At 44.9% G+C, this 24,899-nt stretch overlaps 1 protein-coding gene across 2 annotated transcripts in view; it reads left to right on the forward strand.

Moving 5' to 3' along the window:
- The window catches only part of F13A1 (coagulation factor XIII A chain), a 163,328-nt gene that overhangs the window by 118,076 nt on the left and 20,353 nt on the right, over positions 1-24,899 (forward strand). For both annotated transcript variants that reach the window (XM_040460663.1, XM_040460664.1), the window contains exons 11-13: positions 8,837-8,990; positions 16,292-16,579; positions 22,261-22,421. In XM_040460663.1, coding sequence (XP_040316597.1) covers positions 8,837-8,990; positions 16,292-16,579; positions 22,261-22,421 — 603 coding nt within the window. The remainder of the gene's footprint in view (positions 1-8,836; positions 8,991-16,291; positions 16,580-22,260; positions 22,422-24,899) is intronic.

Below are 24,899 nucleotides of genomic sequence, written 5' to 3' on the forward strand. Positions count from 1 at the left end.
CTGCTTTACTCCCAGACTAACATAGCTATTCATGTAAAAACAAAATCAAATGCACGCCAGACATGGTCTTAGTCTGGGAACTGCAACCCATTTTCTGCCACTCCAGGCCATCCTCCGTCCACAGGGAGGGAGAGCCAAGTTGCTGTAATATGGAGGGGAGGGAAAGGCAGCCTGGAGGCAGCACACTTAATGGGTTGATGGGGACACTTTGGTGAAGGGTCTGAAATTCTGGAAGATGTGGATGGGGACTAGAAGCAGATGAGGTTGTTGGAGATTACTCCAAGGAGATCTCTAAAATTCAAATTAAATATAAGAGGTGTTGGTAAAGGAGAAGGCTGGGAGGCTGCTGAGGGCAGGGAGTAGAGAGCAGAGAAACATGTGACAGGCTGAGAGGCAGGATTTGCCCAGAGTATAGTTTCACCAATAAACTCAGTGGAGTAATGTCTGTTGTATACTGAGTTCTTACTATGTAATCACTTTGCCTACCATTTGAGGCTCTTGGTCACCCTTTAAAGTTGGTATTATGGGAGTGCCTAGGTGGCTCAGTAGGTTAAGCATCCAATTCTTCATCTCCATTCAGGTCGTGATCTCACAGTTTGTAGTTCAAGCCTCTTATCGGGCTGTGTACTGACAGTGCAGAACCTGCTTGGGATTCTCTCTCTCCCTCTCTCTCTGCCCCTTCCCCACTTACTCTCTCTCAAAATAAATAAATAAACATTTAAGTAAAATAAAATAAAATCAGTACTATGATTCTTCCCATTTTACAGAAAAGAAAATTGAGGCAGAGTGGTTAAGTAACCTTTCTACATTCATTGAACTAATGAATAATAATGCTAAGATCTAAAGCCAGGCAGGTACTTGTGCTCATGCCAGTAACCATCACACTCTATTACTACTCAGGAATGAATAAATACCTGTTGTAAATATGTGGCAGGCACTGTCCTGTGGGGAATTCAGAAACCTCTTCCATTAAGAATATAGATTCTTGGGGCGCCTGGGTGGCGCAGTCGGTTAAGCGTCCGACTTCAGCCAGGTCACGATCTCGCGGTCCGTGAGTTCGAGCCCCGCGTCAGGCTCTGGGCTGATGGCTCGGAGCCTGGAGCCTGTTTCCGATTCTGTGTCTCCCTCTCTCTCTGCCCCTCCCCCGTTCATGCTCTGTCTCTCTCTGTCCCAAAAATAAATAAAAAAAAAAAAAAAAGTTGAAAAAAAAAATTAAAAAAAAAAAAAAGAATATAGATTCTTGATGGGAGGTGACAGTACACAAGGCACATCAAAAGTTAAATAACAGTAATACAAGAGACTGTGGAACTAATTGTCGGATAAGCAATGTGGGTGATAAATGATCTATATTTAATACATGCAGATTTGTTAGTTGAGAAATATGGGTCAGGAACTGAGTAGGACAGTAAAGACCATACGACATGGTCCAGGGAGGGAGGGTGATATGAGGGCAGACAATAATGACACCTGTGTGATAGCCACAGTGGATGAGCAGAGCATTGTGGGAACACACGGAGGCCAAGGGGGTAAGAAAGATGCCAGAGGAAGGAAAGAATTTTAGGCAGAGGGGACAAATTGAGCATCAGGATGGTGTGTATGGGAAATTATAAGCTGTGCAGACTCACAAAAGTGGGGACTTTATATCCTCAGAAATGGTTACTCCCCTCCACCACAGGGGAGAGACATAAGCCCGAAGGAGCCTGGACTTGAAGGTGGTGCCCCGGAGGGGTGGGGGAAGGGGAGCTGGGAGGCTGTGCTTTCTCCATTCCCACCTGAGAAGGCAGGGGCCTGAACCCCCCAAATGACAACAGCAGAGCAGGGAAAGTGGAGGCAGCATCCAGAAATGTTTAGGAAGTAAACATTTAGGAAGTAAACATTAGGAAGTGTGAATATTTAGACAACAAGATCGGGCATTTGAAATACGCAAAGGGAACAGTATTTCTTCCACGGAAACTACCATTGCAGTTGCTAGAAGCCTGGGGGAAACAGGCAGACCATATTTAGAATTTCATCCCCTGGATTTCACTTTGGGATTTGAAGATTTCTCCCAACCTCCCCAGCTGCCAACTGATAATTTACGATGCTGGGAGAACCTCTTAATGGGAAATCACTCTAAAATTCACAAAGACTTGTTTTCATATTTTTATTGTGCTTTATTGCTGCAAAGAAGGAGACCTCTCTCCAAGAGTGCATTGCCTAATAGCTGTTAATGCAAACGCTTTTTGCTATTATTAAATATAGATCGGGGTGTTATGCGTGTCATCGGGATTCACAGATCATAATTACTCTTCTCTCAGCCACTGCAGACTTGTCTGACAGAGCATACAATTTGTTGCTTTGGCACGGGCTGAGCCCCAGGGCTGAGCCATTTATAAGAGACACTCAAGCTGTTCAAAGTGTGTGAGGAATATTTTCTCAAGGGTACCCAGAGTAGGACCGCATGGGGGGCATCGTATTTAACTTTAATGAGAGTGTCCGTGACTCAGGTTCATGCTACATCCTTCCTTCCCTTTTCCATCCGCTGGCTGCGGAAGCCTGCCTGTTGACACCCCAGGCGGTCGGCCGAGTTTGCCTTTTCTTGCCTCTCGCTTCGCTGACTTTCTTGGTCATTCCTTACTCACTTCCGGGCTGGATTAAACATCATGTTCGCTGACGTGTTTTGATCTTCTCAGAGCCATGGTCTCCTTCAGTGAAAGCAGAATCCAAAATAAGAAGTGAAGGGGAGCAGAGGATACAGGCTTCCAGTTTTAGAACAAACCACAGGGATGAAAGGCACAGCACAGGGAATGTAGTCAATGATGTTGTAATAGCACTGTGCGGGACAGATGGGAGCTACACTTGTGAGCGCAGCATAGCGTATAGAGAAGTTGAATCACTGTGTTGTACACCTGAAACTTATGTAATATCGTGTGTCAACTGTACTCAAATTGAAAAAAATAAAAAAAGAGGCATGTGCATGGGAAGCATTCCACCTCTGCCCCTTTCCCTCTCCTCCTCCATTGTAGAAATGTATTCTTCATGTGTCTGGATTTCTTCCAGGGCTTGATGCCATGCCCACTTCTCTGCCCTCCTCCCTTCTCATGCTCTGAGAAGGCCTCTGTTTTAGAAGCCCATCTGCCTTTTCTCTCCCTCACTCGTGGTGGCCTACAGCTTCTAAAGGGAGAGAGCAGAGCAGTCCTAAGTCCAGAGTCCCCTCCTGAGTTCCCATGTTCACTGAATGCTTGGGAGTTGCTGCTTCGCTTCTATCTTAGCTTCTTACTGTCTCTGTCCTCCCCTTCACACCATTCCATCCCAAACTTGCACATGCATGCACATTCCTGCACATGCACACTCCCCCTTCCCTCCCTGGCACTGAGCTGATGTTTGCAGCAATGACAGCTTGTCCCCCGGGGCCAGGATAACTGCTCCATTGCTCAGAAGCTACGTAGCATCTTCCCTTGCTCTTGGTCAGCAGTTCTCAACTCAAGGTTATTTCACTACCACTTGTTAGTCCATTCTTAGGGCTCCTATTTGGATCTAAAATAATTTCTCTATTTATTCAACTACCATATATGATTTGGGAATCAGATTGGCTTCTCTTCTTAATCTTCCTCATGCATCTTGCTGGAAATATCTTCCAAAAACACCATGTGTCCACCCAGGTCTGTGATCCCCATTGTAACCCTTTGGGCTCTGTACAACACTGAGCTCTATGAACTTGACCCCTAGCCCACCTCCCTTCTGCTTTCTTACCCCTCTCCTGTCTATTCTCCATAAATCAGCCAGAATTGTCCTTTAAAATTGTAAATAAAACACATCACTCCCTTGCCCCCAACCTTCTAATGGATTTCCACCACTGTTATAATAAAATTTTGCATAATAAGTCTTTATAAGATTCTGTGTGATCTGGCCGCTGGCTTTCCTGCCACCCCTATCCCTTCCTCATTTCCTTCCAGCCATCTTGACCTTGCTCTTCTGGCAACATGCAAACATACTCTTGTTTCTGAGTCTTTATATATACCGTTCCTTTTGCTAGGAAAGCCCTCCCCAGCCTCCACCACACTTTGCATGCCTGACCCCTTGCTGTATCCAGGTCTCTGCACAGGTCACCTTCTCAAAAAGGCCTTCACTCCCCCCACCCCAACCCCACCTAAAATCTCACCTCCTGCCCTTTTATCCTTCTATCCTGCCTTAGTATTATTCCTTCTCTCCCTTCTAGAATATAAGCTCCACAAACGTATCCTCATCACTGAAAGCAAGTTCTAGCACATTGTAGTCATGAATAAATACTTGTTGAATGAATGATGGATGGATGGATGGATGGATGGATGGTTGGGTCAGTGAACCAAGCCAGCAAGCTAACAAAATCTGATGCAGAGTACACTGCTGAGAACAGTCTCAGAGTGATAGGATCCAGATGGTGCCCTCAGGTGCTGGCAAGTCCTGGTGGGAGATGAGACCCAGGGATGGGGCAGCAGGGAGCACACACAGGTGCCTGAACATGTAGCCGACCCTTACAGGCTGAAGGAATGGCAAGCACAGGGTAGACGGATGACAATTGTGCCAGAAAGGCTCTCCAACCAAGCAGGTACCCAGTGCCTCCATATGCCCCTAGAGGAGCATCACTTTTTCTGCACAGCCTATTTTGTAGTTATCTCTACTTGGAAGTGAGTGAACAAAGCAAATTTTCCTAGACCCTAAAAAGAGTTTCTATCCTTATTGGTAAAAATTGTAGCTTCTGCCAGCAGTAGACATATGCTCACATTCCACGGGCACAAGCAGAAGTTTGTAGAGAGGGGACCCTTAGCCAGCTGCCCCAGCCCACCTTTGCTGAGTCCCTGGGGCTCAGCACCTCAGCAGAGGCTGACTAGGAAGTGCCTGTGTGACAAGGAGGCAAAGGTGTGGTGTGCTGAAACCAGCACTGGGTTTCACGGTGGGATGCCCACATTCTGCATAACCACATCCCTTCACATGTAGGGATAGGACTAGAAGGCCACTAAGACTCCTTTCCATTCAAAAGAAATTACCCTTAAACATAGGACTCTCTCTAGCAGTACTAATCTACCTTTCAGCCCTGCAAGAATGGGAATTTTAAACCCAAGCTCAGAGATATTGAGTAATTTGCCTAAAGTCATACAGTGTAGGTCCAATATTTTTTCAGCATCACCTGTATTTATAACAGTCTACCACAGACATGCAATTGGCCTTGGATGGGGGCCTATCACTGGTACTTTTTCTTAAGTTTATTTATTTATTTTGAGAGAGAGAGAGAGAGAGAAGGGGAGGAGCAGAGAGAGAAGGAGAAAGAGAAAATTCCAAGCAGGCTCTGCCCTGTCTGCTTGGAGCTATACTTGGAGCTCATAAACTGTGAGATCACGACCTGAGCCAAAACCAAAAGCTGGATGGTCAACTAACTGAGCCACTCAGGTGCCCCTAGGTTATCACCGGTACTCTCTTAAGCACTCGGGGGCTCATATGCAGCCGAAATGGAGGACCATTACACTGGTGGCTGAAACCAAAAAGAAAGCTTGCTAATGTCGATTGGAAAGAATACTTTCCCTCCACACTCCCCCGACATACATATGCAATAGCCATTTCATATGTGGGTTTCTCCTCTCCTCTCTCCACAAGGGACAGTACTGCTGGGCTGGCCTGAGATTTTAGCCCACATAAATTTCCTAAGCTCTATACTCCAGAGGAAACAATGAGTTAGCCACTTTCATATTTAGCCTTGTCTCACTGGAAAACTAAACTGTTGTAAGGGCTGTTATTAAGAGGATATTTATCAGCATTGTTGCTATAATTAGCAAGTGGAGGAGGGAGCTGTTTGGGCTTGTATGGTATCCTCCAGAGGGAAAGCCAAAATTCTCAGGAAGCTCATTTAGTTTCCTTAACTCCCCCCCCCCCAAATGATAAATATTCCTTAGGTGTCTGCTCTGTCATTGCCTATTTCTGATTTCATATTTTGGCCTTTCACATTCTATGGCTGGTGCTGTGAAGCCATGGTTATTCTGCTAAAGAACAAGGCCACCATTTATCACCCCTCAGACATCTGAGGCCCATGGAACCACCTGAACCCCAGGCATGAAACCATCTCACCATCTCATGGCAGCACTCGTGGTCTGGCAGGAGCATGTGGAAAAGGCAATGCACGATGAAGGTCAGGGAATGGGCAAGCCCAGGTTGAAGGTTAGGGAACAGGCTGTGGGCCAGCCCAGGATTTTCATTCTCTAGCAGGAACCAACTATGTGACTACACACACTTTGCTGATAGCTTCTTGACCCACTTAGCAGCCTCATCTGTAAAATAGGGATAATAATATATATTATTATCAGATGTCTATGGTTGTGAGGTTTCAATTACATAATTTGTAAGTGTCCCTGAAACCTCATGGTTATTCAGTAAATGATGGCTACTTGTTTTCTCCTTAGTAGAGGTCAGATTTCATGTAAATTCAGAGCATTTTGTGAGAAAGCAGCAAAAAGTTGTTCTTCTTAACCTCAATTTGGAAAGTTAGGGTTCTATCATCAAGTTCCACATTACCTAATAAGAACCATTATATTTTTACTCAATTTTAAAGTTTATATGCCATGCTCACATAGATCCTATCTCACTAAAACGTTCTTATGAAATTGGCAGAACAAGTATAATTATTTTCATTTTATAGAAGCAGGAATGTAAGTTTCTAAAAGTACGCATTCCAGATCAGAACCCAAGGTTCTTGCAGCTGATCCAGTGTGTCTCTCAAATACCCTCAGATATCCTGGCAGTGGCCAATCTCTCTATCTGTCACAACCTTCCTCTCTCCATTCTGTTTTCTTCTTCTTCTTCTTCTTCTTCTTCTTCTTCTTCTTCTTCTTCTTTTTGCTTTATTCTCTTTAGCTTTCTTGGGGTATGATTAATATAAAAGATTGCACACATTTTACATATGCATCTTGATGAGTTCAGACATACCCATACACATGTGACACCCTTCCCACAATGAAGGAAATACACATGGCCATTCCCTCCCAAAATTTCCTTGTGTTCTTTTGTGAGTTTTGGTTGTTTGGCTATGAACACTTAACATGAGAGCATTTAGCTTGCTAATTCCTATACATCTTCCAGCTTTCAACTTGGCTGTTACTTCCTAACCACGCCCACCCTGGCCCACCCCACTGCCCCAGGTGCTCCCATGGTATCTTAGACGTTCCCCCACAAGGTACTTATTGTACCATATTGCTGGGGTGCTCAGGTCTGGTTGTCCAAGACAATATTTCAGAACTTCTTTTAAAAATAATAGATGTAGGATCACCTGGGTGGCTCAGTCAGTTGAGATTCTGGCTCTTGATTTTGACTCAGGTCATGATCCCAGGGCTGTGGGAGCATGGAGCCTGCTTAGTATTCTCTCTCGCTTGCTCTCTCTCTCTCTCTCCTCCTCCTCCCCCTCCTCTGCTTGCTCTCTCTCTCCCTAAAATAAAATTTAAAAAATTAAATATAAAAAAATAATAGATTTAGGGTCCCACCCAAGACCTCCTTGATTGGGCATCTATTTTTTTAAAAGTTCCCCAGGTGATTCTAATGCACAGAATCTCCTTTATTAGAAAGTAAATCCTACAAGGGCAGTCAGTTACCAAATGTATTTTGTCCATGTTTAAGACTATAGCACTACAGTATTTGGGCAGTGCTACTTATATATTAATTTATGATATTATTATTATTATTTATTGACTGTTTGATCCACTCCAGGCCCTATGATAAGTAATTTACAGACATTTTTTTAGTTAATTCTGGCAACCACCCTGAGGAAGGTTCTATTATCGCCCTATTTGAAAGAGTAGGAATCTGCAGCTCAGAAAGCATTTTGTGAACACATCAGGGACTGTTTTCAGCTGGAGCTCCTGACAGTGCACCATAGTTGGTATTTCCTACCCACTCCCATGCTAGTAAATGGGATCCCAAGAAAGTGGTTGTAAAGAATATAAAAAGAGACACTGTGGGAATCAGCCTTCAGGCACAGCTTTAGACATTGTTTCTGAAAGGTAGAGTATAAGGCAGAATGTCAGAAGAGTTTGGGGGTCAGCCAGCATGGCCCCAAGATGCTGTTTCCAAACACCACAAATAACATGGTGTAGTTGCTGAACCACTAGAAAATTACCTGAATTTTTCCTGATGGCCTAATATCATTTTTCAATTAAAATGCTTTTGGCTGCAAGTAACAGAATTAAAATGACTTAAACAAGAGGAATTTAATTATAATTTTCTCTCAATCCTAAAGGAAGCAGTCCCAAGGTTGGCTCAGATATTTAACAGCACTGCTAAGCCCTCATGTGCTTCTTATCTTTCTACTTGGCCATCTTTGTATTGTTGGCGGTATTTCTCTTCACTGTCCCAGGGTGGCTACAGAAGCTCCAAGCTTGTGAAAACATGCAAAAGCCAGAAGGAAAGGGCAAACTCTCTCCTTTATAATGGAGGAGAATCCTTCCCAGAAGCCACCCAGCAGACTTCCTCTTCTTCCTGGCAGTAGGTCACATAGCCACGGCTGGCTTAAAAGCAGTCTGGGAAAGCAAGGAACAGGCTTGGTGCTTTTGGCTCATTCTGAGGAGGTGGGATTCACCAGGAAGAAAAAGGGAAGAAAGAAATGGTTGATGCTTGAACAATCAATAGTCCAGATACTCTTAACTTATGACACCTGGTGGCTAATGGAAGCTAGACTGCCCTTGAGATTCATTTTAAAATGAGTCCAGCCCTGTGAATCCAATGTTGTTGAAGAAAGGAACATGTCAACTGTAGGGATCCCAGATGACTGCAACCCTGAGAGAGATTTTGGTGACAAGGACATTGAATGATGGCTAATGCTCTCCTCTCCTGTTTTTAGGTCAACAGTGATCTCATTTACATTACAGTCAAGAAAGATGGCACTCATGTGGTTGAAAACGTTGATACCACCCACATTGGGAAATTAATTGTGACCAAAGAAGTTGGAGGAGATGGCATAAGGGATATTACTGATACCTACAAATTCCAAGAAGGTAACTTACTGCCACTGAATGAAGATTTCTTTGCCCAAGCTTGTTTGGTACTTCCCCACTGTCACTATGAAATGTGTCCTGCAAAATGAACTATAAACTCTCATGAGGTAAACACACCACATCCACAATTTTCCTTGTAGTTCTCTTTGTTTGTTTGCTCTGAGCAAAATTCCCTTTCACGTGGCCTGTGAAAATGATTTGGTTTAAAGTCATGTCTATTTTCATACAATATATAGAATGTATTCTTGCGCACAAAAACATGAAAGAATCTTAACTTCCAATAATAGAAAACATTGTCTAACTAGTATCATTTTAGTTCAATTACAGAAATTTAAACAACCATTCACATTTGTTTAGTACTTTACAAACTATTTTCACATACATTGTCCCACTGAATTATCACAAAAGTCCCTTGAGACAGATAATACAATATTAACAGGACAGTGTAATCTCACTAATTCAGGCCCATTAGGTTTCAGTTATAAAATAATGTTAATGTTATTGTGTAGGTGGTTTCAAATGGAGCCGTTGAGTTCAAGTCCATTTCAATCAGTACCAGGTGCCTACTCTATGTCTGGAATTGGGTTTGGTGGCAGGGATCCCCATGGTGAGCAGGACCCAGTTTCCATTCCTGGAAAAGTGATTGGATCATCATGCAGAAGGAACTTGGGGAACAAAGAAGGAGGACACTCTGTCCAACCAGGAGATCCAGAAAAAGCAGACTAGGATAAGAAAAGTCACAGACCACAATTAAAGAAATATAGACAAGAGCTTCCAGGCAGTGGGAACATCAATGACTAAAGGCGTGGAGGTGTGAAGTAGTGTGTGTTTAGTGTCCTGAAGACATTACTAAGCCATCAGTTCAGAATGCGTAGTGACTGGAGACAAAGCCACCCAAGGTCAGGAGTAGAGAGGAGGTAGAGGAGCTTGGGTGCCTTGATGGAGAATGTGGAGTATATTTTACAAATGATTCACCAGCAGAGGTTCTTAGGAGTGGCATTTATTTTACTGAATGGATAGAAATGACAAGTAATTAGCATATACCTAAATATTCATCAGTATTCCTGAAGTGCTAAGAAGTGCAGAATTTGTTTTAAATATTTTAGACAGTCTCTCTGCTCTTATTTTAAAAAGCAATTTGCACTATAAAGAGATAGCTTGCTGAATTGAGAACTCTCATGCATTGTATTAGAAATTCAGGATTTTTGTCATCTGAACTAGTGAGATTTTGCTGCATTTCTGAAATGGTTCATTCTTCTCTTCTATTGGTTATCATCCATTGCACAACATCGATACAAAGTTGGGTTTTTTTTTTCTTTTTGGCTTTTTCCTGAAATGAGAGTTTTTTTCAACCCTGAGTACAATGAAACCAAACAAACAAGTAATGCCCTCTTGTAATAGAGTTACAGGCAAAGAGGCCGGGAAAGGAAAACTAAAAGTCCATAGAAAAAGAGAAAGAAACTAGCTGCAGTATACACACATTTATTCGCTCATTCATTCAACAACTTGCTATTAACCATCCACCATATTCCCAGCACTATGTAGGAACAAGATGCACAGTCTAGCTGGAGAGATTAGCGGAAGCAAGCCCTCACTGAGTTATGCAGCAGGTGTCTGGAACAGGGGCAGACAGAGAGGGGACTTCCAAGCCAGACTCAGGATCCTGGAGGACATTAGTGATGGGCTCACTGAGACAGAAGGATAAACAGGAATCGGCCAGCTGAAACATGAGGAGAGAGTTCTCCAGGAAAAGGCAGCCCAGTAGGGACTGTAGATAAACTCCTGGTGTGGAAGAAGTCCTGAGCAGACAGTGTTGAGAGCAAGAGGCAACCCTGCAGGGAGCCATCCAGACAACCAGCTGTCTTGTGTAAACCACACAGCAGAGCACCATTTTCATTAGCTGTCATCTATGGAGGTGGCAGTGAAAGCCAAATCAGGGTCAGATGTCAAAAAAGAAAGGACCCCCTCCCCCCCCCAGAAAAAGAAAAAAACTCCACAGCAGAGTCAGGGGCTTGACCAGGGGTGGACACAAGATTAAAAGAAATAAAATGTCCCAACTCTGAATGAGAAAGACCTCTGACGGTCAGGCTTCCAGAATTTGGCAAGAAGGCAAGGCTCAGGGAGGTGGGCGGTGTGGGGGTCTGGTCCAAGCAGAAGAACCCCTAGATCTTCACAGAGAGCTGTAAGAGACTCCCCATCCTGCTTCTGGGCTGGAGTTTGATCCCAGGAGGTTAATTAGCCTCTTACTCAAGAATGGCAGATGCATTTTAAATTCTGACTTTAGGAATGACCAAGTTGGATGCTAGTTACAGAAGGATGCAGAGACTGTGCCGGGATCCGGCGGGAAAGACTGAGTGATTATAGACATCGCCACGGGCCCCTAGGAAAGGCTGCTGGCATCCATGGTCATGCATTTGTCACTCTGATTCTCATTATTGAATCTCTCATATAATTTCTCTCTCCATAAATGCTGAATGTGGCCACTAAAATGTGGAGATGAATAAAAACAGATAGAAATTATTACCAGATTTAGGAATTAACTATTTTAATTAACTAAATTGTGGAAAGATCATTTTTCACTTGGATGAACTAAAGCTTAATATTAATTTTATACCTCTTTTCAAATATATAAGATTAGGAAACTATAAAATTTTGAAAACCAGAATTCTTAAAACTTGTGTGGCAATCTATCTTCTTTTATGATGGTGTCTGGATCCCATTTCCTTTTTCTTCCATCAATTATTCCCTCTGTCATTTGTATTTTTGTCTCTCCTTCCCTGTTAGCTCCTTCCCATTTGCATTTAAGCAGGATCAAGTGTCACCTGCCTTTAAAAAAAAGTTACGAAATTCTTTTTCAGCAATATATCCCCCACTGAACATACCCTGTTCTTTCTTCCTCTTGGCCTCCATGGCCAGACATCTTGGAAGAGCTGCCCGCCCTTGACGCCCTATCAGGGGCCTTTTCTTTTCATTTCGTGCCTAGCATACCTCAGTTCTGCTACTGGCAGCAGAATCTTGAAGTTCCTCTTCCCAAGTCTGCCAAGACCCCCTGATCACGAAGTGAAACAAATGTTTGCAGATCCCTGCTTGCCTCAGCTTCCTGTGCCTTTTGACACCACTGCTCAGCCCTGGATCTTGAAATTCTCTCTTCCCTTTCTTTGTTCCACTCTGGTTCCATCCCAGCTTACCTGACTCTTTCTTCTATCCCCTTCTGCAACTCTAAACTCCTCTTTTTTCCCCTATCTCTGAAGGTTACTTAGTCTAGGCTCAACCCTTGGGCTTCATTCCTACCCACTTTACATTCTTTCTCCAAGGCTGATGTTAACATTTGCATATCTACCAATCGCCCCCAGCCCAGTCTGTGTCCTTGGCCCAGCTTCTCTGTTCAACTCCACATTCACTTAAGTCTCCCTTAGAAACCTGAAACAGGCCCTTCCCGTATGCCACCTTCTCTCACTCCTCCGTTGCCCAGATGTTTCCCCCACTCCCGACCCCAGTGAAGAGAACACAGTCCCCACCCCCACCCAAGATTTAGCAATGTAGTCAAGCAGCAAACCTTCTAAATGTCCCCTTTGAAATAGTTCAAATTCACCTCCTGTCCTATCTCTATACCATGGCCACGCTCTGAGAATTTAAAGGCATCAGGTGTGGAAAGCCCTTAGCATAGTGCCTGATTCAGAATAAGTGTCCAGTAAGAGTCAGTTTCTGCTCCTGCCAGTAGTTCTATCATTATCACAATACTACTACTCTTAGCTCGGGCTTTGAGTATTTTTCTCCCAGCTACCTGCGGGAGCTTCCCAATTCCACCTTCCCCCCACATCCTCTTTCCTTCTGTCTAATGCATGCATTGCTGCCAAAGTGACATATCTAAAATATAAATTTGAGTCTGCTGCTTAAAAGCCCTTCCTCTCCCCTGTTGCCTGAAGGGCATTCCAGTAAGAGCTCGCCAAACCTCTGCTAGTTGCCTTTAGGGCACCCTCGCTGCACCTCCCGACCACATCCACAGACATCCCAAGCAGCAGCCAGGAGATCTACTGACAGTCATCCACAGAGCCAGGCTGCCACTGTCTTCATGCCCTTGCTCTTACTGTGGAAAGAAAAACCCTTCTGAGAAGACTTCCCGGCCCCCAGGAGGTGTTGAGTCTCTCCCCCATGTTACTGCCCCACACGCAAATGTCTGCCCCAGAGTCTGTGATGGACACATGTACAGTGATCTCTCTGCACTTGTGTCCAAGACCTGTGAGGGAAGGGCTGTGCTTCTCTTCGGAGCCTGGTACAGTGCCTGGACGTTAGAGTGGCTCAACTCGCACCAAATCATCAAATGAATGGTAAGGCAGGTGACACTTTCACAGGTGAACTTACATGCACATCACATGTCCCAAACTGGACTATTTAGTATCTATCATAAAGGTGAAAGTTTTGTCTCTGGATAAAAGCAATGTGCCTCTCCAATGTGCTTCTCCATCCTTCAGAGCCTCTGTTCCAGGATGGATCGTAGGTCCTGGGGACATGTAGATGGGTTCTAGTGGGGAAAATAATGTCATGCAGAGTCAAGTACTGGGAAAAGGACAGAAAACCAGGTAATGTGTCAGTGAGAGCTGAGAGAGCTGGGTTTGGGGACACGTTACACAGGGTAATGGAGGGGGGTGCTCTCTGAGAAGGGGACATCTGAGCTAACACCTGAACAATGAGAAGAAACTTCCACAGACATAAAAGGGGGCTTTCATTATATCTGAGCTAATGGAAAGCTGCTTTTGACCTTGCTCCTGGAGGCCACAGAGGAATCTCAAAAAATGTAATCTGGCTTTAGATCATTCTCCCACGGCACTGAATTCATGGCCCTGAATTATGGAAGATGTCAGATCATAAAGCACAACCGCAGAGAGACGGGGATTCTGCAGTGCTCTGGGGAGACCCTGACGTCCCTGCCTCCTATGTGGGCCTGGCTTCCCGCTCACAGGGCCGGCTGATCCTTAGAGGGGGGCCAGAGGCACCTCTGTCCATGACCCTATAGAAAGTCTCTCGTGGCTCACCACAAGACTTCCGCAGCCCCTTCTCCTCATTGGGACCAGCTCAGCCTCTCTCCCCACCAAGGTGGCACTCTCTGACCAGGCCCCCGCTGCTGGGGTTCCCCTCCTGCATTTTGCCTAAATGCATATCTGGTGGCCATCCAAAGCAGTAATCAGTAATGCTCTCTCGAGGAGCTGTTTGCCAGGTGCTCTCTGCTAAAACATTTCCCTGAACTTTCCTTTTCATGGCCCCTCATTCCCCTTATTATTATCTCCCTCTTATTGATCTGTAAGCATGTGTGCTAGCCAATGCTTGTCCTAGACCAGTTGTTCCTGGCACATTCTTGCAATCTTGACAATGAGAGAAATTGTTAACACACACACACACACACACACACACACACACACACCACACTCAAGCTTGTTTGCAACACCTATTGTCATTTTCTGTCTTTGCAAAGTACTGGTAGCTGCTGATTCTCATGCGCATACTCCCTCTAACCTCCTAACAATCCTCTGATGAAGGCACCCTTTTTTTTGTTTTTTACAAATAAGGACATGGGTAGTAACAATAGTGCATGCCTTGTAGAGTTGTCTGAGGAGTAAATGAGACAGTGCCGAGCACACACTTAAACATAATACCTGTCACATCGTTATCAGTGGTAGATATTGTTATTGGCTTCTTCATCTGCATTGCATCTCATTACTAAGATAGAAGACATTATTTTAAAGTTAACAAATTTAGAGGCACCTGGATGGCCCAGTTTGTTAAACCTTTGACTTCAGCTCAGGTCATGATCTCACCATTCAGGAGTTTGAGCCCTGCATCGGGCTCTGTGCTGACAGCTCAGAGCCTGGAGCCTGCATGTCTCCCTGTCTCTCTGTCCCTCCCCAACTCGCACTCTGTTTCTCAAAAATGAATATACGTTAAAATATAATTTTAAAAAATTAATGAATTTAAAAGTTTGCATTTTTATTTCAAAGTGATTTTTTTTTTTTTTTTTTGCTAAACATTTCCATGACTAGTTTTCACAAGTCAAAGAATTTGCCTCTGTGTCTTCCACGATGCACAAAGATACACCCAAAGGTAGTCAGGTGGTAAAGAGAATAATGACTATCTTTCCATACCTCCTCAAGCCCTGTCCCCTCAAGCCAAGCATTTTGTCCAGGGCTCTGTAAGGAAATATCAGCCCAGCTGAGCCAAGAGGAGCAAACCCTGAGGCTTGTATGTTGTACAAGCCTGTACAAGTACCTGTATGTTTTGCTTCCACACCTGCACAAAGCTATTGTTTGATTCTTCCAGAACTTACCCCTTTTCCTCCCTGCCCCACCCCCACCTTCATCTCCTCCCCCTCCACCTTGGAAATCCCAACAGAAGACATTTACCTAAAAACAGCACACACATCTCAAACTGCATTAGAAAATATGGTGCACCACCAGATGCCAATAGGTGTCCCTCAAAACAAATGTGTTCAGTGTCAGATGAATTTGGGAAGTCTTGGTTAAATAAGTCTCCTCACCTTAGGGCTCAATCTCAGAACCTCTGACAGGCTCTAACGAACACAGTGAACATCCAGAAGCACTAGAGAACCCAGTGCTCCCCACGGTAGATTGGTCTTAGAGCCCTTTGGCAGGGAAGGCTTGTTAACAATTGGTCATGTCTGAGTGGATGGGGCCATGCACTGCTTGGGAAAAGTGATCTCTGCACTCTTTTGGGGCCACATGGCAACAGGGGAAGGAGTAGAGGGCAGAATGGCAGCTGCCCAGGGGTCAGCTCAGCAGGAGCAAAGGGGAGAGACCCAACTGGAAAGAGAGATGAGGACTACAGGTCTTACCAGAAAGATCCATGAATAGGAGAAAACTCGTATAGCACCAGCTGGAGTGGTTAGATGTAGCTATTGCCAAAATCTTTACTTAGAGATCCCCAAATTCTAGCTAGGATTTGGGGAGAGAAGCAAATTGATGCCACTATTTGAGAAGAGGTAGATTGTGCCACTCTACCTGCTGAACCCTGTAGTAGCAGCACTGGGGAAACAGCCCTTAGAGCAAGTCTGTTAGCATCCCCCTTGCAGGTAAGCCCTGGTCATGCCACCTAACTCAGCAGCCTGGGCAGACCAGAACTCTGACTTTGCAGAATTGGTAACATAGGAATAATGGTGACACACCTGTCTTGAAGGGCAGTTGTGTGGCTTATGGAGGCTACCCAGCAAGGACAACACTGTGTGTTTATTAATTTCTCTTTGATGGATTGCATTTATTTTTTTCCTATGATTATCTCTGCCTCTTTCCTAGGGCAAGAAGAAGAGAGGCTGGCTCTAGAAACTGCACTGATGTATGGGGCTAAAAAGTCCCTCAACACAGAAGGCATTGTCAAACCAAGGTCTGACGTGGACATGGATTTTGAAGTGGAGAAAGCCGTGCTGGGAAGAGACTTCAAGCTCACCATCACCTTCCAGAACAACAGCCCCAACCGTTACACCCTCTCAGCCTATCTCTCAGGCAACATTGTCTTCTACACGGGAGTCTCCAAGACAGAATTCAAGAAGGAGACATTTGAAGTGACGCTGGAGCCCATGTCCTGTAAGCTAATGAGGGGGCTCTTTTCCTTGGGAATTGTTCTCTGCCTCCCTGTCTGTCTTGGTGGTATCACTCATTAATAACTTCCAAAGTTAAAATCCTGTCCCAGAGCTCAGGAGCATGAACCACATGGGAGAATCCCTTTCTCCCAGGGGGGCCTCAAATGTCACCTTCACCTCTCATGCATAGAAGTGAATACTGAGGGGTGCCTGATTTGCTCAGTCAGTTAAGCCTCCAACTCTTGATTTCAGCTCAGGTCATGATCTCACAGTTTGTGAGTTCAAGCCCCACATCAGGCTTTGGGCTGGTAACAAGGAGCCTGCTTAGGGTTCTTTATTTCTCTCTCTCACTCTCTCTCTCTCTCTGTCACTCTCACTCTCTGTCAATAAATATTTAAAAATTTAAAAAAAAAGAAGAGAACACCAAAATTTTCAAAGCCTAGAGCCCCATGAGTCATGAGAATTAAATGTAATTTCTTGCTACTTGAAGTGTGGGTCGAGGACCTGAAACATCAGCATCCTCTGGGAGGTGGTTGGAAATGCAGACCCTTAGGCCCTACCCCACATCTGTCAAACCAGGATCTACATTTTAACAAGATCCCAAAGGGATTTTAGTGCCCCGGGAAGTTTGTGATGCACAGGTGTCAGACAGCAGGCCACCCACTGGTAACTCTCCCTGAGTCAGGTAAAGTTTTGCAGACTACCCCAGTAAGAATGATGTGTTTTGCTTTACCATTTAGGAGGCAGGAGATCTAAGCTCTGCAGACAGGCCATTTCTGAAAACTCATCTGCTGATGTATAGGGACAGCGATGAGCCCACCCTTGAGAGAGGATGCTAGAGACCCAGGATGTGCTGTCCAGGAGCCTCTTCTGGGATCTCTTTCTCATCCTTGATCCTAGCCAGCCTCCCTCAAATGCATGGCCTTCCAAAGCATCTCCTTCACTGTAAAAGTTCAGAATATTTTAAGCAGGATTGGGCTGGACAGGCTCCAGCTTGCATTGGAGGTTGCAATTTCAACCAGTCTTGAATAGTACCCATTTCTTGGGGTACTAGTATTTAGGGGGCACAAAAGTTGGTCACATGACTGGTAGAATCAGTTAACCAGGAAAACCTGGTCTCTAGGCCAAGCATGTCGAATTAGAGCAGGCTAGAAAGGACCTGAACGCTTCAAGGCACTAGATTTCTGTTGACCTGACTTATGGCCCAGAAAAAGAAAACAAAAAAATTAAAGGTGAACAAATAATAAGTTTTTACAACATGGAGGCAAGCAAGACTAATATGCACCCCCAACCCCAGACAACCAACTCATACACCCAATTGTTTTCAAGCTTTCTAGATTCACCAGTTGTCCCAAGCCGCTGTGAATATACCCTTCTGAGGCTTTAGAAAGATAGCCCCAGGAAAGTGGGGAACTGTTCTGAAAAATCCTAATTCCAAGACTGAGCTATTCCATAGCTGTAATAATGTGGCTAACAATTAGGAAATCACCATAGTATTTGGGGGCGGTGGGGGGTAAAACTGGGAGATCTAGCACTTTTCCTATATCTCTCGAGGTAGGGAAGGTAATTATTAATGAAAAGAGTAGTCAGTATAAAGGACTCAAGAGAACAGGCATCCCAATTGGTTAGAACAGGCAGACACAGTGGAGTTTACAGAAACTGGATCTTGAAATTAGGTAAATAGAGATTTAGATAAATCGAGACTACCTCACCTACCAGCTGTGTGTCCTGAGGCAAGTTACTTAAGTGATCTGATCAGAGCTCTTCTGTTCCTGGGAACAATACCACCCACATCACAGGGTTGTAGATTCATTCCCCAAACCTTTATTTCATGCTGAATGTCTAGATACTGCTTTGGAGGCACAGCAGTGAGCACAACAGAAGTGCCTACCCTCATGGAATTTGTGGTCTTAAGGGAGTGAACAATAAACAAACAAGTACTATATAGTATGATTATGCATATAATAGGAAAATATAAAACAGGGTAAAGCAGGGTGAGGGATGAAGGGGATGCTGTGTGGGTAGGGTGACCAGGGAAAACCTCTCTAACCAGGTAATATTTAACAGAAACCTGACAGAAGGAAAGGAGCAAGCTTTGCAGCCAGAAAAAAAAAAACTGTGAATGCAAAGGCCCTGAGGCCAGAGCATGTCTGATGTGTTCAACAAGTAGGTAGGAAGCTGGAGTTGGGAGCAAAGGTGGCCAGAGAAGAGTGGTGGGTGTAGATTATGTAAAGAACTGTGAACCCTTGTGAGGACTTTAGCTTTGATTCCAAGTGAGTGCAGGAGCCCATAGAGGGTTTTGAGCAGAAATGAGGCATGATCTCACTCAGGTTTAACTATGCACCATCCTTTTCCTACTTCACGGGAGACCAAGAGCTCCATCTTCTTCCCCTTTTCTCCCTAATCCTATGAGATAAGAAGCTTATATGATTTCGTAGGCTAGAATGGCATGATCCATTAACCCTCTCAGTCATTGATCTAGGGACAGCTGGCCAGGTGGCATTGGCTGTAGGCAATAGGTTGCATACTGCAATTTAAAATAAATTTCAATAAAATAAAATAAAATAAAACAAAACAAAATAAAATAGTATAAAATAAGATAAAATAAATTGCAGTATATTGCAAAATGCCACTTGACTCTAGACCTTGATCAAGCAAGTCAGAGTACAGTCCCAGGAGGCTGTGTTACAAAGAAAGTTTTCCAAGTAGAATGGGAGGCATACTTTCCAGATTGATGATTAAAGAGAATGTGTGGGCTAGAATCAGCTTGGAAGATTTGAATAAGTTAAACCTTCCAGTACCTTCAAAGGTGCTATCATTTCCACTTGGCTATATTTAGTTTTCTTTGCTTTTTGGAAAAAGAGATGAGGCAGCTCCTGTCTGTGTCTCCCTTGGCTTTCCCCAGACACAGTAAATGATATTGGCAGGATCCCAGCTCCACCACTCATAGAATGAAAACCTATTCTTCTTTCTCTTGCCACGTTTAATAAACTTTATCTAGAACAATTTCTTGTGCAGTGGCAAAACACAGCACTTATATAACATACTATTTCAGGAGCACTGTTCTCTGGGGCTTGGAAGCACAGCCCAGTTTCCTTAGTGCTATGATTTAGAGAATGTTCCAGCCCCAGAGAATAATGCCCTGGTGCCAACATTATAAAGGTAGCCAAAGCCACCGTTAAGATTGGTAGAAAGAAGTCAGGCACATCTCGCCTGCCTAAAGGAACCCAGTGGTCAAACACAGCCCTCCAGTAATAATTAGAAGGAGTCCAATTTTTTTTTTTATTATTACTGGAGGCAGCTAGAGACAAAATGCATGTTCTTCAAGGCATACCATTTTGCCACTGCATGCATCCAGATCTGGGGGAGTGAAAAAGGGGCCCTTTGTGTTCATCTGAGGTTGTAGCCAGTCAAGGGATGGAGTCTTATGTGTCTGGACAATTAATTACCAGGGGAGCCATAGAGGAAGTAGGATCCAGGCTCAGACCCAAAGAAGGCAATATGAATGGGTCATTCAAAAAAGCAGAATTCAAGGGCCAAGGTCAAGCCAAGGTCATAGATTCTAAAGGCTGATTCTAAATGGAATAGGACTGGCCCAGAAAACCTAGCCACACTGTTTAGTACTTGTCTGAGATGGACCAATACATTCTAGTAAGTCAGCATAGCCTAGAGGAGGGTTTCTCAGCCCGGATACCACTACCATTTCAGGCTGTTGTGGGGGCTATTGTGTGCATTATAGGATATTTTGCAGAATCCTTGGCCTCTACCCACTAGATGTTGGTAGCAATCCCCAGTTGTGACAACCAAAAATGTCTCCAGACATTACTAATCATTCCCTTAGGGGCAAAGTTACCCCCAGTTGACAACCACTGGCCTAGAATGACCAACCTGTCCAACTTACCAGGAATTGCATGGGTTCCAGGGTGCAGGACTTTCCATTTTAAGATTGAGACTGTCCACCCTAATTCTGCCCTAACTCCACCCCTTCTGTTAGAACCTCCTTCCTATCTCTGGGAGCTTCTCAAAGCTGAATATGTGTCCTATGGACACTTATTCAAATGCAGATCCTAATTCAGTAAGTTGGGGTGGGTTCAAAGAACCTGCTTCTCTAATGAGCTACCAGGTGACGGCTGTGCTTCTGGGCTGCAGACCACACTGAGCAGCAAGCAGCTGCACTGGAAGGGCCATACCTTCTGGTAACCTGAGGCTTCTATAGAGCTGATTCTGTGGGGATCCTCTGGGGGGTTGCTGGAGCAGTGCCTCCCCACCCCAACTGCACATTAAAGTCAACTGTCCTGGAACATTTAAAATAATGCCTGGGCCCCAGCCCCCCAAACTCTGATTTAATTGGTCTGTGGTGCGACTCAGCAGGGCAGGTTTTTAAATGTCCGCAGGTGATTGTGATCTGCAGCCAGGATTGAGAACTGCAGTCAGAGGCTCAAGACCATCACAGCACCTTCTCATCCATGAAGAGACTTTGACATAGATGATGAGCATGGCCTGATGTACCCTCGCCTGTGGGATGACAAGTCAGGGGGCCTTCCCTGTGCCCTGGCTCACCCCACACAGAGTCCTGTCCTCATTTCAGATTTCTTCAACTGGGGACTGTCCCTTGCACTTCAAGTGTGGAGCATGGGAATCATTCCTTTCAATAACTTCCACAGGGAGAAGGAAGCTTGGGCCAAAGGCAGACATAAGGCAGGGAAGCAGTGGTGGAGATGTTCAATTCCATAAACCTTTACAGAGCCTGTGTTCTGGGAGTGGGGATGGGGGCGTGAGCCACCCGTTTCCCCGTTGGGCCTGCCTGCTGAGCTGATAACACAAAAGTGGCCTTTGCTCTCTTGAATCCTGGGCAGTGGCAAATGAGAATGATAGAGAAAGTTGGCAATGCTGCCAAACAGAACCTCACTGTTTTACTCAGAACCACAGGAGAGTATTCCTGTCCTCAGCCCTGATGGTGAGCAGAAGGGATCCCAGACCACCCCTCCCCCATTTTCCAATTGCCCTCCTCACTGGCCTGTCCTCAACACCTGAAAGCTAACAGCAGTGACTTGAGGAAACAAGGATTTGGCACAGAGGTCTTTTAAGTTGCAAATAGAAAGGGGGTGGGAGACAGCTGAATGCCTAGGGTAAAAACTGGTTTCAAAGGCTTCTTTCTCTTAAATAGAAAAATCATGTCAGATTGGTACATAAAAGGCTGGAAAGAAAATGTGGAGCACTACAAGGGGAGGGTTTAAGTAGTTGACAGTTTTGCTTAACGGTGTCCTATGGCCTATGAGATATTTCTTGTTGTATGAAGTGGCCTTGGGTTTCACTACTCCACATCTGCCATCTTGATATTGTCCTTGGTCAGCTCAAAGCAGCCCCAGTTAAAACCCCTTGGTCTTTGACTTTAAACATCTCTGTCGCAGCTTTGCGTTTCTACAATAGCAAAAGCACTGTTGGGAGCAAATCGGCTCATTTTCTCTAGTAAGGCTTACTGAATATTAAATTTTCTAGCACATTCCTGTTTTACCTGAGAAGCAGGAGGTTTTGTCCTTGATTGACTCTGTTCCATTTGCCCCTGACCTTTGCTGTGCTTCTGGTGGATGCTGGGCTAGTATGGGAAAGATGGGGCACTTGGGGCAAGTCAAGCAGGTCTCACTCCGGGCCTAATGCTCTGTATGTTTGTTTCTCCCCCACCAGTCAAGAAACAGGAAGTGCTGATCAGAGCAGGCGAGTACATGAGCCAGCTGCTAGAGCAAGGGTTCCTGCACTTCTTTGTCACAGCGCGTGTCAGTGAGACCAGGGACGTTCTGGCCAAGCAGAAATCCACCGTGCTGGCGATCCCCAAGCTCATCATCAAGGTCAGTTTTACCATCTCAGATAAGGGAGAAGGAAAGGTGGTTGATCAGACAACTAGGCTTAGTGTGTGTGTGTGTGTGTGAATGTCCTGCTCTCAAAAACAAAAAAAAAACAAAAAAAAAACAAAAAACCATGAGGAGGGGTGAGCTAAGCTCCTCCTGTTCTTTGAAAGAAGTAAACTGCCCTATATATAGACACACACATAGAACACTTTTCTCTCCTCTCCAGATTTAAATATATAGATGTGGCTGCAGATATAAATATAACCTATGGGTATAAACATACTTGTGGAGGAAGATAAAGATGTGTAATGGATACAGATAGAATTTCAGTGTCTCCAGAATAAAGTGGGTCAGGCGTGGCATGAAATGGAAACCACTGGGATCATCTCCCACCTGTGTTGGGGCAGTAATGTTGTTCATGGAGTATAACTGTATACTGTAGAATGCACACACTGAGATGTCAGCTTGGTGATGATGACTTTTTATGTATGTATACACCTTGCAACCACTAGTCAGATAAAGGCATAGAGGATTCCCAAAATCCCAAAAAGTTCCATCCTCGTGTCTTTTCCAGTCAATAACCCTCCCACCCCCCATCCACCAAGACAACCACCTTTCTGACTTCTGTCACCATAGGGTTAGTTTGACTGTTTGGCTACTAGTTTTAATGTTGTCTCTCCATTTACCACCAGAAATCTCTGCCCAAGTGGTTCAAAGGAATTTGGCAGAGGAGGGCTGAGGATGGGTGGGAATGGAAGACAAATATAGCAACCTAGTTGCTCCCTCTTTTGAGGGAGCACTGGCAGCATCTGTAACCACATCCTGAGACACCTTCCTGCCCTATGAGCAGAAATCCACACCTCCATCCATGTCCTTGGAGTATGACACCATTTGTGAGCCTTACCCAGGGATTAGAGGCCTTCCCAAGTTGCTGAAGAACATTTTTCCTGAAGTGATTAAAAGAGTTAGCACAGGTCTTAAGCTTCATTCTTCTAAAGTGATAATCAAAGTTTACCAAGTTGTGCATACTTTAAATGCCCCTAAAGGTGGTGGGGGAGGGGAGGTAGCACTCCTTGTGTCTTATGAATCACTTGCTGTGAATCATTTATAAAGCTAATGACTATCCTGTAGCATTCAGTGGGGCTGTCACTGAGTCTTGGCACCCGTGTGGATGGCACTTGAGGACCGTGACATGAGTCACCCTAGGCGGCTCATCCAAACACAGACCCGTCATACCCATTGAGACAGAGAGCCCAGGCCCTTCATTTCAAGGAAGGCTTAAGTCATCACGTGTCTTTGAGCCTTTCCACTCAGGCACCACCCACAGTGGTCTGTCACAGCACCATCCAGGAAAGAGGCCTTAGGAGACAGAGGGAAAATGAGTGTGTGTAGAGTCTGCAGGCAGAAGAGGAAACAAATGCATGGAGGGGTAGCAGAGGGCTCCTCCAGAGGTGTGTCAGTGCTGTGAGAACACAAAATCAGTAGCATCAGGTGCCGGTGCATAACCAGGGCGGGGCCCCCCCTCCCATGGCAGGTGCTCCCTCGGGGGCAGGGCCGCGTGCTCTGCTTCATTATGAACCCATGCCCTGTGCCTGTGAAGGGGCTCAGGAGGAGCCCCTCCAAGCTGCGGAACCCTCAAACCACAGCATAAGATAGAATTTAATTGCACTGCTGCCAATAAACTGGATGTATAAAGGCAACTAATCCTTTTCGTCTTTTAGACATTATTTTTTTAAGTTTATTTATTTATTTTGAGAGAGGGAGAGAGAGCATTAGTGGGGGAGGGGCAGAGAGAGAGAATCCCAAGCAGGTTCTACAACACCAAGGCAGAGCCCGATGCAGGGCTCAAACTCACCAACCATGAGATCATGACCTGAGCTGAAATCAAGAGTCAGATGTTCAACCAACAGAGCCACGCAGGTGCCCCAATCTTTTAGACATTATTTCTGTGATAGCCATTATTTGTTGGCTATCTTCTGGGTTGACTTAAAAAGCAGTGTGATGAAAATGCCTCTGCCACAAGTTGAGTGACCTGGGCAGGGCAAGTGTCCTTTAAAAGAGTTGCAGGGTCAGTTTTCCTTTTAATTTTTATTTCCAGAAAGAGATGGGGGATGCTGTTCCTGGAGGAAACTTATATATAGGCAGGGTCATTGAACCAGGACTCCAGCATGAGTGAGATGGAAATCCTGGTTCCTGTCCAGTGCTGTTTGTGCAGGAAAGGAGGCAGGAGCAGCTTCACATCAGCTGCCCCTAAACCACTAACCTATTACCATATCAGCCCCAGGGATGCACTAAATCCAAGCAAGGGAAGAGGTTCTCCTGGATAAAGCACCTGTGTGTCCAGGTAGCCATTCCTACCCTGAGAGTGACCAACAGAGGGAAAGAGGACACAGAGAACAGGAGAGAAGGGGGGAACAGGAGAGAGGGAGACAGGAGAGGAGAGGAGAGGAGAGGAGAGGAGAGGAGAGGAGAGGAGAG

This window comes from Herpailurus yagouaroundi, unplaced genomic scaffold (assembly GCF_014898765.1).
Source record: "Herpailurus yagouaroundi ecotype Mexico unplaced genomic scaffold, PumYag 250, whole genome shotgun sequence".
Lineage (NCBI taxonomy): Eukaryota > Metazoa > Chordata > Mammalia > Carnivora > Felidae > Herpailurus > Herpailurus yagouaroundi.